The following is a 10187-nucleotide window of genomic DNA, read 5'->3' on the forward strand; positions in this document are numbered from 1 at the left end:
TAATAACCACCAAGACTCTTCCTAGAGCTGGCCGTCCGGCCAAACTGAGCAACCGCAGGAGAAGGACTTTGGTCAGGGAGGTGACCAAGAACCTGATGGTCACTGACAAAAGATCCAGAGTTCCTCTGTGGAGATGGTAGGACAACCATCTCTGCAGCACTCAACCAATCAGGCCTTTATGGTAGAGCGGCCAGACGGAAGCCACTCCTCAGTAAAAAGCACATAACAGCCCGCTTGGAGTTTCCCTAAAGGCTCCTAATGGACTCTCAGACCATAAGAAACAACATTCTCTGGGCTGATGAAACCAAGATTGAACTCTTTGGCCTGAATGCCAAGCGTCAGGTCTGGAGGAAACCTGGCACCATCCCTATGGTGAAGCATGGTGGTGGCAGCATCATGCTGTGGGGTTGTTTTACAGTGGCACGGACTGGGAGACTAGTCAGGATCGAGGGAAAGATGTACAGAGGTCCTTGATGAAAACCTGCTGCGGAGTACTCAGGACCTCAGACTGGGATGAAGGTTCCCCTTCCAACAGGACAATGACCCTAAGCACACAGCCGAGACAACACAGGAGGGGCTTCGGGACAAGTCTCAATGTCTAGGGTGGCCCTGTCAGAGCCCAGACTTGAACCCGATCGAACATCTCTGGAGAAACTTGAAAATGTGTGCAGCGAGGCTCCCCATCCAACCTGACAGCTCTTGATAGGATCTGCAGAGAAGAATGGGAAACTCCCCAAATACGGCAAGGGAGCCACTGGGAGTGGTGAGTTCGTCATCCTGTTTGCCCAAATACTGGTGTGCCAAGCTTGTAGCATCATACCCAAGAAGACACAAGGCTGTAATCACTGCCAAAGGTGCTTCAACAAAGTACTGAGTAACGGGTCTGAATACTTATGTAAATGTCATTTAAGTTTATTTGTCATTATGGGGTATTGTGTGTAGATTTGAAGGGGGGAAAAACTATTACATTTTAGAATAAGGATGTAACAAAGTCAAGGGGACTGAATACTTTCCGAATGCACTGTATATACAGTACCAGTCAAGTTTTTACACACCTACTCATTCCAGGGTTTTTCTTTTACTATTTTCTACATTGTAGAATAATCGTGAAGACAAACTATGAAATAACACATATGGAATAATGTAGTAAACCAAAAAGTGTTAAACAAATCACAATATATTTGATTCTTCAAAGTAGCCACCCTTCGCCTTGATGACAGCTTTGCACCCTGTTGGTATTCTCTCAACCAGCTTCACCTGGAAGGCTTTTCCAACAGTCTTGAAGGAGTTCCCACAGGCTGAGCACTTGTTGGCTGTTTTTCCTTCACTCTGCGGTTCAACTCATCCCAAACCTTCTTATTGGGTCGAGGTCGGGTGATTGTGGAAGCCAGTTCAACTGATGCAGCACTCCCATCACTCTCCTTCTTGGCCAAATAGCCCTTACACATCCTGGAGGTGTGTTAGGTCATTGTCCTGTTGAAAAACAAATTATAGTCCCACTAAGCGCAAACCAGGTGGGATGGCGTATCGCTGCAGAATGCTGTGGTAGCCATGCTGGTTAAGTGCCTTGAATTCTAAATAAATCACAGTGTCACCAGCAAAGCACCCCCACACCATCACCACAACTCCTCCATGCTTCACGGTGAGAACCACACATGCGGGGATCCTCCGTTCACCTACTCTGTGTCACAAAGACACTGAGTTGGAACCAAAAATCTCAAATTTGGACTCATCCGACCAAAGGACAGATTTCCACCGGTCTAATGTCCATTGCTCGTGTTTCTTGACCCAAGCAAGTCTCTTCTTCTTATTGGTGTCCTTTAGTAGTGGTTTCTTTGCAGCAATTCGACCATGAAGGTCTGGTTCACCGAGTCACCTCTGAACAGTTGATGTTGAGATGTCTGTTACTCTAATGAACTTATCTTCAAATCAAATCTTATTGGTAACATACATGTTTAGCAGATGTTATTGCGGGTGTAGTGAAATCCTTGTTGCTAGCTCTAACAGTGTAGTAATACCTAACAAGTAATATCTAACTGAAGCATTTATTTGGGATGCAATTTCTGAGGCTGGTAACTCTAATGAACTTATCCTCTGTGGCAGAGGTAACTCTGGGTCTTCCTTTCCTGTGCCGGTACTCATGAGCCAGTTTCATCATAGCGCTTGATGGTTTTTGCAACTGCACTTGAAGAAACTTTCAAATAAATTTTCCACATTGACTCTCCATGTCTTGAAGTAATGATGGACTGTCATTTCTCTTTGCTTATTTGAGCTGTTCTTGCCAATATGGACTTATCCCTATTTGGTAAAAGTCCATCTTCTGTATACCACCCCTACCTTGTCACAAATGCATTGAGGAAAGAAATTCCACAAATTAACTTTTAACACCTCCAGGTGACTACCTCATGAAGCTGGTTGAGAGAATGCCAAGAGTGTGCAAAGCTGTTATCAAGAAGAATCGCAAATATATTTTGATTTGTTTGACAGTTTTTGGGTTACTACATGATTCCATATGGGTTATTTCATACAGTAGTTTTGATATCTTCACTATTATTCTACAATGTAGAAAATAGTAGGTGTCAACTTTTGACTGGTACTGTATTCGTAAAGTATTCAGACCCCTTGATTTTTCTACATTTTGTTACGATCTAGCCGTATTCTAAAATGTATTACATAGTTTTTTTCTTTATCAATCTACACACAATAACCCATAATGAAAAATTAAAAACTTTTTTTTTTTATGTAAGCAAATGTATAAAAAAATAACTCACATTTACTTAAGTATTCCAACCCTTTACTCGGTTCTTTGTTGAAGCACCTTTGGCAGTGATTACAGCCTCAAGTATTCTTGGCACACCTGTATTTAGCCCGGGTAGGCCGTCATTGTAAAATAAGAATTTGTTCTTAACTGACTTACCTAGTCAAATATAGGTTAAATAAAAAATATATATATTTTAGCGAGTTTCTCCCATTCTTCTCTGCAGATCCTCAAGGTCTGTCGGGTTGGATGGGGATCGTCGCTGCACAGCTATTTCCAGGTCTCTCCAGAGATGTTCGATCGGGTTCAGTCCAGGCTCTGGCTGGGCCACTCAAGGACATTCAGAGACTTGTCCCGAAGCCACTCCTGCATTGTCTTGGCTGTGTGCTTAGGGTTGTTGTCCTGTTGGAAGGTGAACCTCCAGGTTTTCATCGAGGATCTCTGTACTTTGCTCTGGTCATCTTTCCCTTGATCCTGACTAGTCTCCTAGTCCCTGCCGCTAGAAAACGCCACCACCGTGCTTCACCGTAGGGATGGTTGCAGGTTTCCTTCAGATGTGACACTTGGCATTCAGACCGCAGAGTTCAATCTTGGTTTCATAACACCACAGCATTTTGTTTCTCATGGTCAGTACTTTAGGTTCCTTTTGGCAAACTCCAAGCCGGCTGTCATGTGCCTTTTACTGAGTCGCCGCCTCCATCTGGCTACTACCATAAAGCCCTGATTGGTGGGGTGCTGCAGAGATGTTTGTCCTTCTGGAAGGTTCTCCCATTTCCACAGAGGAACTCTGGAGCTCTGTCAGAGTGACCACCGGGTTCTTGGTCACCTCCCTGACCAAGGCTCTACGGACAATTCATTCGGCCTCATGGCTTGGTTTTTGCTCTGACATGCACTGTCAACTGTGGGACCTTTTATATAGACGTGTGTTCCTTTCCAAATCACGTCCAATCAATTTAATTGACCACAGGTGGACTCCAAGTTATAGAAACATCTCAAGGATGATCATTGGAAACAGGATGCACCTGAGCTCAATTTCGAGTCTCATAGCAAAGGGTCTGAATACTTGTGTAACTAAGGTATGTTTATTTTTTTATATATTAGCAAAAATGTGTGTAGATTGAGGAATAGTTTTTATTTCATCCATTTTAGAATAAGGATGTAACATAAAATGTGGAAACAGGGAAGGGGTCTGAATACTTTCCGAAGGTACTATAGATAAATAATGATTCCGCTTTTATTTTCCATCTGTATTGTGGTCTGTGTGCTGAATTGCCATACATTTTATGTGCCGTTTCAAAATAAATGTTTGAGGGAGAACTTGCTTTATCAAGTCTTTACTTCTGTCCAGTCATTGAAGAAGCTTTATATAACTGTTTAGGGATAGTATTGTATGACATTTTTAATTTAGGCACATTTACATTATGTACAACTACAGTATTTTATACAGATAGATAATCATTCCTCTGTTTATAATTGTGACACATACACTAGTGTCTTGCAAAGAGTGTAATCCTATAGCCCTTTAGGATATAACCATTTCAAATCCCACTATTAGATTCTCCCATTTCACATGATGGTCCCATCAAGTCCATCCTTAGGGTCTTTTTTTTCTGGATGTAGCTCCACTGCCTGCCTGCTCTCAGTGGCTTGTCCTTGGGCTGAGGACTCCGAGATGAGCCCCTTCTCTGGATGGTGGACCTCAATGAGGAGCTCGTAGATCAGTGTGCCTACCAGAGCGCCGGCACAAGTGGCCACTAAAGGCACCCACCACCAACTATGTCCCGCCCTGAGAGGGAAAGAAACAGTAACACCTGCTATCTGTATCAGCGTGTACACAATGTCAAAGTACAATACTTTGCGTTCAGCTTAAGATCCTCATGTGAATTTCAAGATCCCCCTAAAAATGCCTAACATATTAAAGCGCTTGTTTGGTTTACTTAAACAAGGGCATTAAGAGTCAAAATATGTAGCAGAACTGACTTACCTAAACACCTCATCCCCCCAGCCAGCAATGTATGTGAACAGTCTAGGCCCAATGTCTCTGGCTGGGTTAAGGGCATAGCCGCTGTTGGAGCCCATGGAGACTCCGATCACCAACACCACAGCCCCCACCAGCACCGGCTGCAGATCTGCAGGCGCCGGGCTGTTCCTGCTGTCCCCCAGAGCCAGGATACACACCATGAGAGCAGCCGTGCCCACCACCTGGAGATGGTGAGCCGGTTAACCACTACAGAGCAGTGACACCATGATAAAGACTAACTATGAAGGCTGAGGCACCATTCAACCTCCCAAATTATTGATAAGAAAACAGCCCTTAGTAAAAGACCTGATTGGGTCTTCCAGGTACAAATACATTTCCAATGTGTTTATGTTAGTTATCCTATATTCATGTAAACCAAAAAGGGGGTTCCGACCTGGTCCATGATGCCCCCCCACAGGCTCAGGTAGTCAGCAGGGTATGTGGAGAAGATGCCTGCTGTGGCTTTGGGACCGCTCACAGTCAGGTGACCACCACTGTATAACTGTATAGCATCTGTGAATGGAAACACGCACACTATCATGCTCCAGCCATAACTTTTGATTCTAGTATTCAATATTGATATTCTACATTTTCCCCTTACCATAGTACTGCAGGGTTACGGTGACATCAGCCATAACTTTTGATTTTCTACTATTCAAGGTTGATATTCTACATTTTACCCTTACCATAGTACTGCAGGGCTACGGTGGCAGCAGCCATAAAGGCCCCCAGAATCTGGAAGAAGACGTAGAAAGGCAGGCGTGTCCAAGGATGCCTGCCCAGAAAGCAGAGGCTGAGAGACACTGCAGGGTTCAGGTGAGCACCTTTGAGAGAACAAAACAACCATTATTTTGATAATGTATCAACTATTTTATCAAGATATGGCCTCTTTCGGTCCTCTCCCTCATCCACTTGTATAGATGTACACTCATAGACTTTACCTGACACCCCACGGGAAACATAGACTCCAAAGGTGGTTCCCAGAGCGAAACCCAGATTGATTGACAGGTAGTGACCTTTACTGTTTTCAGATGTCGTTACCTGGGCAACGGAGCCACATCCAAACAGCTGCAGTCACAACAAAACAAGGCCTGTATCAGAGGAGTTACATCCCTAATGCATCATATCCCCATTTTTTTTAACTACTGCTTGAATTGAGATGTCAAATAATCTCAGAATTTACTGTCATGGGCAATAAATCAGGTAACCAGGTAACCAGGTAACAAATGTCAGTTGAAAGTGGTTCCCCATTGTCGTCTACTCAAATAGTGGGGAAAGCTCAGAGTACCATTCAAGATTAGGCATGTTTGGCTGATAAACCAAGGACAGTCTTTACAGTCCTCTGTTCTGAGGAAGTGTATCGCTTTATGATTTTCTTGTGCCCTATAAGTTTTATTGACCCTGGCAAGAGCAACAAGGCATTCATCTCAAGGCTTGGGGCATGTTCAATAGGGCAGAACGTTTATAATATTGCAAACCGAAATGTACAAGCATTCTCTTTTCCAAATTACTCACACTCTACTGATTTAGGAATTCCCATGCTCTCTTTCGCTCTCTCTCGGGGGTCAAAGTCCTTGGTTAGCCATTGTGATGATCCACCAATAGCACAAATGGGGTTTTGCAAGCACTTACAATTCAAAACAAGATCAGAGCGAGATAGCGTGTGGAAGGACTGGAGATTCAAATTAGAATAATAGAAACAAATGCCAAAGTTATCCTTAGTTGGATTGCACCTGCGCTGTCCCTTCCACCATTCACTGTACTTTGACAGACCGACCAATGGACAGATGTCTTAAGGGATAAGGCTCTGCCTAACCTGAAGGATACACACATATACAATCCTTGAAATACTACAATCATCTCCCTCTGCCTAACCTCAACCCTTACAACTGAGGTACAGAAGGACAAGTCTCTCCAACCATTCCTACAGAGCTGCATGTACTATTCTGCCCAGTATCAGAAAGGCACTCACAATCATGATGTAGACCCCCAGGCACTCTGCCAAACACTCTCTGGCAAGGCTACTCCTGATTCGACATTTATTTAGCAGTCGGTCCATCCCTGTAGCATGTTTTGGACACCAAAAAGGAAGCTTCTATAATGTCCTCATCAGTAGTACTACGTGACTTGGACAGTGAACTCTTCCTCTCCGGCTGACTAGTTCACACAGACTGAGAAGGCTTGCACTCATGCCGCAATCCTCAACGTCACGTGTTTTATGGCATGACTGAGGCATGTAGAAAGGTTATCACTCTGTGGGTCGTTCCACGAATAGAGTCGTTTCTGTGTCCTTTTTAAGTCGGAATTGTGCACCAATATTACATTTGTTTGTTATATTAAATGAAGAGCCCTTTAATATAGAACACATGGAAAATTCAATACATCTTGATGTCCCTCGTCGTTTCTAGGAAACAACCCCAATGTTATTATTTTTTTTTTTTGGGGGGGGGGGGGGGTCAGCTTTCATATTGCAACTAGATTGTGGCTTCTATCAATGTAATTGTCTGCATCATTTCCAATCCCCCATATTTATTGTATAAATATGTATATTTTTCCCTAACCCTACCACTTTCCCCTAACATTCTATTGGTTGCAAGAATTTTGTATCATAACTTAAGTAGAAAAACTCTACGTTTTGAATCCAGCGTTGTTTTGTGTATCAGTTCTTAAACCATGTGCCTTGGAATTGGTACATCGATATTTTCCAGACTATTTTGCAATCTGTATGGCACAGCTGTAAATTTGTTGGTCTAGCTCCAACAGTGCAGTAATATCTAACAATACACACAACCTAAAAGTAAAATAATGGCACTAAGGAATATGCAAATATTAGGATGAGCAATGTCAGAGTGGCATAGACTAAAATACAGTATATACATATGAGATGAGTAAAGCAAAAAATATGTAAACATTATTGGAATAACTAGTTCCATTAATAAAGTGGCCAGTGATTTCAAGTCTATGTATATGAGGCAGCAGCCTCTAAGGTGCAGGGTTACGTAACCGGGTTGAAGCCGGTAGAAGATAGAAGAGATAGAAGCTGTTTTTCAGTCTCTCGGTCCCAGCTTTGATGCACCTGTACTGACCTCTCCTTCTGGATGATAGCGGGGTGAACAGGCAGTGGCTCGGGTGGTTGTTGTCCTTGATTTATCTTTTTGGCCTTCCTGTGACATCGGATGCTGTCGGTGTCCTGGAGGGCAGGGAGTTTGCCCCGAGTGCTGCGTTGGGCAGTGTGATAGAAAAATGACATATTTACCTGATTTGTATGATATTAATAGTCAACGATTATATACACTTAACTAATAGTAAGACATTTCTCTGCTTCATTCTGAGTGAACTGAGAGGAGTCTTTTGAAGCTTGGGCTTGCAACTGGTTAAAACCTTTCAGGGCTACCCATCCCGGATCCGGGAGCATCCTCATCAAAAAAGCTGACTAGCATAGCCTAGCCTAACGGGACAGGGATATCATATAATATAATTTCATGAAATCACAAGTCCAATACAGCAAATGAAAGATAAACATCTTGTGAATCCAGCCATCATTTCCGATTTTTAAAATGTTTTACAGCGAAAACACAAAATATGTATTTATATTAGCTAACCACAATAGCCAAACACACAACGCCATGTTTTCACCATGTTTCCACCGCATAGGTAGCTTTCACAAAACCCAGAAATAGAGATAAAATTAATCACTAACCTTGAACAACTTCATCAGATGACAGTCTTATAACATCATGTTATACAATACATTTATGTTTTGTTCGAAAATGTGCATATTTAGAGCTGCAAATCGTGGTTATACATTGTGAATACGTAGCAACAATTCACCAAAATGTCCGGAGATATTTTGGACAGTCACCTAATCTAACCAAAGAACTCATCATAAACTTTACATAAAAATACTTGTTGTATGGCAAATAAAAGATACACTGGTTCTTAATGCAACCGCTGTGTTAGATTTTTAAAAATAACTTTAATACAACATACAGCATGCATTATTGTGAGACAGCGCTCACCTATTCTCCGCCGTGTTGGAGCCAACATATTACACAAAAATACGAAATAACATCATAAATATTCTCTTACTTCTGCTGATCTTCCATCAGAATGTTGTGCAAGGAGTCCTATTTCCAGAATAAATCGTTGTTTGGTTTTAGAATGTCCATTTCTTCTGTCGAATTAGCAACTTTGGCTAGCATTGTGGCGCGAACATGCCCATCAACTCTTGGCGCCTGGAACGAAAAATTCCAAAATTCCCAATAAACGTCGAATAAACTGGTCAAACTCGGTTGAAAATCCTACTTTATGATGTTCTTCTCATATGAATCCAATAAAATCAGAGCCGGAGCAATTCGTAGTGTATACCGAACGCTTTTCAGAAGACAATGTGAGGTTCCCCGGCGCGCAGCTGAATACTGACGATAGGGCGGACCTGTCACTCCAAAAGCTCTTATTCGGCCTCACATCAAGCTAGACACCCCATTCAACCTTCTACTGCCTGTTGACATCTAGTGGAAGGCGTATGAAGTGCATACAGATCCATAAATAAAAGCCAGTTGAATAGGCAGGCCCTGACACAGAGCCTCATTTTCAGAATTTTCACTTCCTATATGGAAGTTTGCTGCCAAATGAGTTCTGTTTTACTCACAGATATAATTCAAACAGTTTTAGAAACTTCAGAGTGTTTTCCATCCAATAGTAATAATAATAAGCATATTGTATGATCTAGAACAGAGTACGAGGCCGTTTAATTTGGGCACGATTTTTTCCAAAGTGAAAACAGCGCCCCCCCTATTCACAAAAAGTTTAAGTGATGGCCAGGTAAAAACCTACAACTGGCATTCCCAAGATAAGATGAGCTGGGTGTAACCGAGATAAAGAGAGCCTGGGGGAGTAGAACATAATGCTTATTGTGTCTAATTATCCTGGCATCTGGGAGACAACACCAGAGGCAGATGACCACAGGATGAACACAAAGAGGCTTATGGTGCCCCCCAATCTATATGGGAAGGGTGGAACCAACCATACTTGGTATCAGCTATATAAAAACTGTGCATTGTCTGTAAAGGCTGCTCAGCCCAACAGTCAAGACTGTTGAGTTGACCGGTTTCATTATTGCAATAATTAATTGATTTGAAATAAAGATGATTGTTTGAAGAAATGACAGTCTCAGTACTGAATTTCCACGACAGCAGACTGCACCACACTCTGTAGAGCCCTGCGGTTGCGGGTGGTGCAGTTGCCATACCAGGCGGTAATACAGCCCGACAGGATGCTCTCAATTGTGCATCTGTAAAAGTTTGTGAGGGGTTTAGGTGCCAAGCCAAATTTCTTAAGCCTCCTGAGGCTTATGCGCTTTTGTGCTTTCACCACACTGTCTGTGTGGGTGGACCATTTCAGATTGTC

The 10187-nt window shown here is 42.6% G+C and overlaps 1 protein-coding gene across 1 annotated transcript; it reads right to left on the reverse strand.

Annotated features, from left to right (window-relative positions):
- Positions 1-2106: 2106 nt before the first annotated feature.
- aqp10b (aquaporin 10b) lies at positions 2107-6837 on the reverse strand (the record flags this gene model as incomplete). Its single annotated transcript, XM_038972145.1, has 7 exons — positions 6751-6837; positions 5720-5846; positions 5465-5602; positions 5173-5291; positions 4743-4960; positions 4418-4544; positions 2107-2121 (listed from the first exon to the last, which is right to left on the reverse strand). Coding segments are annotated over exons 1-7 (831 nt in total), but the record flags the coding sequence as incomplete, so codon positions are not given.
- Positions 6838-10187: the final 3350 nt, after the last annotated feature.

This window comes from Salvelinus namaycush, chromosome 32 (assembly GCF_016432855.1).
Source record: "Salvelinus namaycush isolate Seneca chromosome 32, SaNama_1.0, whole genome shotgun sequence".
NCBI lineage: Eukaryota > Metazoa > Chordata > Actinopteri > Salmoniformes > Salmonidae > Salvelinus > Salvelinus namaycush.